This window comes from Bubalus kerabau, chromosome 4, assembly GCF_029407905.1.
Source record: "Bubalus kerabau isolate K-KA32 ecotype Philippines breed swamp buffalo chromosome 4, PCC_UOA_SB_1v2, whole genome shotgun sequence".
In the NCBI taxonomy this organism is placed as follows: domain Eukaryota; kingdom Metazoa; phylum Chordata; class Mammalia; order Artiodactyla; family Bovidae; genus Bubalus; species Bubalus kerabau.
In genome coordinates, this window is record NC_073627.1 from 39021316 (window position 1) to 39027315 (window position 6000).

General features: G+C 59.9%; 1 protein-coding gene across 1 annotated transcript in view; it reads right to left on the reverse strand.

Moving 5' to 3' along the window:
* Positions 1–4535, reverse strand: part of PITPNM3 (PITPNM family member 3) — a 92389-nt gene extending 87854 nt beyond the window's left edge. The window contains exons 1-4 of the mRNA XM_055579646.1: positions 4514–4535; positions 3987–4431; positions 3631–3775; positions 2396–2461 (exon numbers count right to left, since the gene is read on the reverse strand). Coding sequence (XP_055435621.1) covers positions 2396–2461; positions 3631–3775; positions 3987–4431; positions 4514–4535 — 678 coding nt within the window. The remainder of the gene's footprint in view (positions 1–2395; positions 2462–3630; positions 3776–3986; positions 4432–4513) is intronic.
* Between the last annotated feature and the right edge of the window lie 1465 nt (positions 4536–6000).

Here is a 6000-nt window from a genome sequence, read left to right on the forward strand (position 1 = left end):
CAGGGCTAAGAGGCACCAAAGGGTCTCAAGCTGAAGCCTGCTGGGGCCTGCCAGGTCGACTGCTATGACAGGTAACTCAGCAGAGGAACCAGAGACAGGCCCAACCTCCAGCACTTCTATGACTGCACAGAAGGCCACTAAGGCTTCCTGGAGGCAGAGCTTTAGAAGGGCTTTGAGTTGGGGCACTGGTGTCTGATTTGGCCCTAGCCATCTCCTTAGGGGCTTCCCAGGTGGCCTTAGTGGAAAAGAACCCACCTGCCAAAGCAGGAGATGTAAGAGAAATGGGATCGATCCCTGGGTCTGGAAGATCCCCTGGAGTAGAAAATGGCACCCCACTCCAGTATTCTTGCCTGGAGAATCGCACAGACAATGGAGCCTGGAGGGCTACAGTCCATGGGGTCACAGAGAGCTGGACATGACTGAAGCGACTGAGCATGTGCACACAGCTCCCTAGGAACCTGCAAAGGTGCATTTGCCATCTCCACGCAGAATCATGAGGCCCTTCAGCAGATACACAGTAAAGCCATCCTGGTACCCCAGGCTCGGGAGTTTCTGAGTCGTGCCTCAAATCTCCTGGCTCTTCCCCAAAGTCCTGAGAATCTCAGAGCTCGTCCCTTTCCCAAGCTCCGAAACATTCTGTCCTCTGAGGGATCCGGCCACTTCCCTCACCCCCATGCCCCTACCATACACACCACCCGGGGACCACAAAGCGGAGGCCCAGGAGGAGGTCTGACTTTGGGATGGTGAGAGGGCAGCTGACACAGCAGAATCGGGTTCAAACCAAATCCCTGAGACACAGGTTCTGGGCCCAATTCTGCCACCACCTTTTTCCACTGGGCCCCCCTCCCCAGGCCTCAGTGTCAGCTCCTGGCATATGCTTTGAACATGAGTTTCTGAAGGCATGCCCCCAGCTCTGCTCCCAAAGGATCAGTATTTTACTGACTCAAATTACTGGGTTTGATACACTCCAGTCTGCTGGCTCCTCCCCAACACCTGGGAGCAAATAAACTGGTTCCTCCAGCCTGGAAGAAGGCCCAGCCCTATAGCCCCCGCCCAGCCTCTCCAGGCAGCGGCGCTGGCCCAGCCAGAGAGGTTCCAAAACCGTCCTGGCTGCTGCCTCGGCTCCTGCCCAGCCCAGCGGGGCCTTCCACTTGTCCTGCCCCCAGGGTTGACCCGCCTGCCAACCTGCTGAGGCCAGAGGGGCGTAGGGAGGAAGAGAGGGGCCCGGTGACTGGCAGGAACCAGCGCAAACCCTTCCCTACTGAGCCCTGCGTGGCTGGCCTCTCTCTCTGCCCTCCCAGGAGGGATCTGTCAAAACACCCAAACCTTACGCGTCCCTCCCATCTTCCATATTCTCCAGAGTTTCTCGCAGCCCTCTGCACCCCTCCAGGAATCTTCTCCACAGCCAGCCAACTTTCTCCACCCTTGGGCACCTCCTCCCCACCCACACCCTTCATACCCTCTACAGGCACATTTTTCCCATTCCCAAGACTAGGAGGTCTTACCTGCACCTTGCCACCTTTCTGTCCAAATTCTGCCCAGCTTCTAGAGGAATTCAGCCTTCACTGTTTCAAGCCCCCATTGGCCTCCTCCCTGTCTACAACACACTTCAGGCCTGCCAGCCAGATAGCTCTGTAGTGTAAGAGGTCATTTCCCAGACCCTCACCACTCTCCCACTCTCCTCCCTACTACAGACTTTCATCCCATAGGTAGCATCTCTCCTCCTTTGTCCAGTAGATCAAGCGCTCCCTCAAGCCAAGACCAAGGGCTCTCCTTGCCTAGCCTTTTCTCTCAAGACTGGACACAGGGCACTATAACCATCCTGGTCTGTGTGACTGAAACCTTCCCATTTGGGATCCACCCTCTGCCATTTATCCAATCCTTTCTAAGACTTGATTACATTTTCTCTTGTACCTGGGTTCTCCTGGCAACATGGAAGCTCCTTTCACTGCCTCCCTTCAGCTCCTGTGTGACTCTGTTGACACAGCCATGGCTGGTTGCTTAGGGTGTGCACTGCACAAGTCTGGGCTGCTCTCAAAGGACTACAGTGTGGTGACCTTGGAGTCAGGCACTAGGGCGGCTCTGAGGCCCAAACCTCTATCTCTAGTCAATGGCCTTCTTGGCCAGATTTAGACAGAACACCTCATAGGCCACAGAGCAGACTCTTTCATTCACGGGCCAGATTCTCACAGCCTTCACCCTTCCTCAGTTCTAATGTCACCCCCAGGGTGAAGGCCTGATCATTTCTGACTATCAGTCTGTCCATCCACAGTAGATGGTCCTGAATAGCCACCCCTGTCTGTGTTACATCCCCTCCTTGGTCTCAGTTTCTCTAGCTGTAAAGAGAAGGACCTGGGCTCCTGTCTCCGAGGACTCCCTCTGTTGTAAAGCTCACCAGTCCGTCCTCACAGACTTCGATCTCCATGCACACATAACCGCCTGCTGTCTTCAAGTCAGCAAGCTTAGAAGGATTAGGAAGAGAAGGGACTTTTACAAAATGCAAAGGAGCCTGGAAGAACTCAGAAGAGGAGAAGTAATCCAATCTTGCTAGGGTCGATCCCAAAGACTCCTTGGGGTGGCAGCTGAGCGTGGGAGGGAGGAGCTTGGGCTGTTGCACCCACGGAGGAGAAGGGGGGTCTGTGCTGCCCTGAGGGAAAGGGCCGAGCATGAAATTGCAGCAGGAAAGACAAGATGTTGGAATAACACGAGGCACCGATGCTCAGGGCAGAGCAGTTCTTCACCTGTCACAGGAACAAATTCCCACGGACTCTTGGTCTAGAGACCAAACAACCCACAGACCAAAGTGGAAGGGCTGGAACCTCTGAGGGTAGCAATGGAGAAAATCCATCGTTAGAAGTCCTTACAGTCTGGCCCGACATCCAGGCTCTGCCCAGACCCTCTGGGCCACCTGGATGGAGCTATTTCTTTGAGTTTCTGTTTGCAGATGTTTTCAAAAGGGAAGAGTAACACTTCCTGCCTGCCGGGATGGTGGTGCGCATTGCCTGGTGCCTAGTAAAAGCAGCAATTGTTAACTGCTGTTATGCTGACGGTGCTCGGGTAGATGATGTGTGCAAGGGGTGTGCATGAACTTGCACACGTGTGCACACAGGGATCGAAGACAGTGGGGGGGACACACACCTGCCATGTGCTCTTGTGTGAGGAATGGGGGTGGGCAAGGACCCAGGGAGACCGCCTTTTCCAGCCCCATGGGTGTTATCTCCTGGAGCCTCCCTTTGGAGAGGAAAAGGGAGGGAAGTGAGAAAGGGAGTGTTTAGATGTGTTCCTCACTGGCTGTGTCGCACACAACCAGCCCCACCCCAACAGGACTCCAGGGGACAGAACAGGAGTGTATTCTCAGGCACCCAAAGCACACACCCAGCATATGTATAGGAGCGTCAGGACCTGGCCCAGGATCAGGGCAGCATCCGAGGGGTGGCAGTGGATTTACACACACATAGCCCAGCAGAATCCACTCCAAGTGTGTGCAGAAGTGAACTCACACTCATTCCATCATTGCCACCACTGATGGAGAGAGGGTGGGGTTCGTGCCAAACCATTGCTGAGTCCGAGGGGGTGCCATGGCACCTGCCAACGTCAGAGGCTGGGTGTGAGTTCACGGGAGATTTATACATGCCAGCCTCGAAAGCTGGCCCTGCTGCGACCAGGCTTGCTGCCACCCTCGTTGCAGCGCCCTCCCAAGTCACCCTCGGGCCCAGAGAGTGCGAACAGGAGCAGCGTCCGGTCCACCTCCTCATCCCAGTGCCCAGCTCTGGGCCTGGCACAAAGCAGATGTTGGTGAATGAACGTCTGGCTGAATGAATGAACAAATGACTAACGCCCACTCCCTCACACCCCGGACTACACGGCCTGGGTCTGGGGGAGGGCAGAGCCCTGGGGACCGCAGAAGAGCACCCCCCCTTTCAGACCTCGGCCCCTGAGGCGCTGCTTCCCAGGGTCGGGGAGGGGGAGGGGGCGGGACGGCTCACAAGCCGGTGCGGAGCGGAGCACCCCTCCTTCCCCAGAAGAAATCTGGGTCTCCTGCCTGAGCTGGGGGGGGGGGGGGGTTGTCGCGCCCTGGATAGCGAGAGCAGCAGGACAAGGGGGCGCGTCCTGGTTGGCGCTGGGGTTGGGCGAGGGGCGTGGGATAGAGCTGCAGCCGCGGGACCTCGCCTTCGTTCCCCGCGCCCGGGTCTGCCCAGGGTCTCGGGAGGGTGGCGATCGTTCCCCTCCGCCGGGCCGGGCAGGGGCGCCGCGGACCTAGCCCTTTCCAGAGGGGCGGTGGCGAGGGGACGCGGTGTCCCACGAGGTGACCGGGGGCGCAGGAAGGACGCGGGGCGCGCGGAGCCCCCTCTCCACGCTCCCAGGGGGCCGGCCGCGCTGCCGCCCGCTCGACCCGCCCAGAACCTCCGCCCACCTGCGCCGGGGGCTCACCTGGACCGGCAACCCCCCCACCTCAAGCCGCGCGAGTCCCTCCCCCCGCCGGCGGCCCGGCCCTCCCGGCGCCCGCCCTCACCTGCACGGCCCGCCTTGGCCATGGCCCGGGCGGCGGGCTCCAGCGGCGCTGCGCGCGTTCCTCGCGGCTCCCAGTCCGGTCCCGGCCGCCCAGCCGCCTCCGGCCGCGAGCGGACTCCGAGCGCCGCGCCCCGCGCCCCCGCCCCGCTCGCCGCGGCCGCCGCCACCGCAGCCGCCGCCGCCTCGCCGCTCCCTCCCGCTCCCTTAAAGGCGCCGAGCGGCGGCCGCGCCGGCCCCCCCGCGCTGCCGGGGAGGGACTGACGGAGGAAGGCGCCCAACGCCGCCCCCGCGGGCCCGCACCCCCGCCCGGGGCCGCGGCCGCCGCTCCAACACGCTCCGCTCCGAGCCCCGGACGAGCGCGGAGACGCGGAGACACTGCGGTCCGGGCGGAGATGGACACGCGGACCGGGAGTCGGGGGCGAGAGCCATGGAGACTGGGCGCTAGAGACACCTCTGGGGCCGAAACACCGACGGGAGAAGGGGAGAGAAATTTGGAGCAGACTCGAGACCCTGGCACCTGGAGAGTGACAGAGAACAGAGAGGAGAGAAAGAAAGGAAGAAGGGACCTGGGGAGGCTCCCGGGAAGCCAAGAGGGAGGTGGCTCCAGGGATAGGAGACGAGATGGACCCTCCATCAGCCCCCACTCCATGGAATCGTTTTCTAGGATCCAGAACCTGGGTGTAAACTAGCCTCAGAGGGGAAGGGATTTCTGTGCCCTTAGCTCTAAAGGAAAGTGTAAAAACACATGCAGAGCCCCCATGGGATTCCAGGCTGGAGCAGTTTGGGGAGGCCAGGAGCCTAGCGGTGAGCAATAGTTCCCGTTCGCTTCCCAAACATGGGGGGCAGACATCCTGGTGAACAGGCCCAGCAGAGGTTAGGGAGGTTGGTTTTGTAGCTTCTGACTGGTGGTGGCCAGGGATTCACGGTCCAGCCCTAAAAGGGGATGAGAGAAGCCCTGTTGTTTCGGTGGCACTTGGGGGGTAGCCAGATGGGAGGCCCATGGGAGAGAGCAGTCTTATCCCTAGCCCAGGGCTGGGCCAGATCCATGGGCCCAACAGATGGCTGACCAGGCTCTGGCAGCTCCCAACACCCCCATAGGGGGCTGCCGGGCTCTCTGCTGCTGGAGAGGGCTGGGGGTATCTGTTCTCAGGTGATTTTTCAACCCCCAAGCTAAGCTCCCTTGGGAAGATGCTTTCGGCTTCCTTCCGAGGAACCAGAAAGGGCTAAAACCAAGTTGTAACCTGTAGCCAAGCTCCCCACCCACCCTGTCCCACTCCTGCTGTCCACGGAAAAGAATAATTCCATGCTCAGGCTAGCCATGGTCCCAACCCCAGGGTCCCATTAACCCGTCTACAGAAACAGGGTACACATGGGGCTAAAAGGGTCCTCAGTGGGCATTTGGCCCAGCATTGACCCCTCACCCTGGGACTTTGTCTCCATCCACAGGATCCCCCTCAAGTGGCCCTTCAGCTGCTGGTTTATTACATC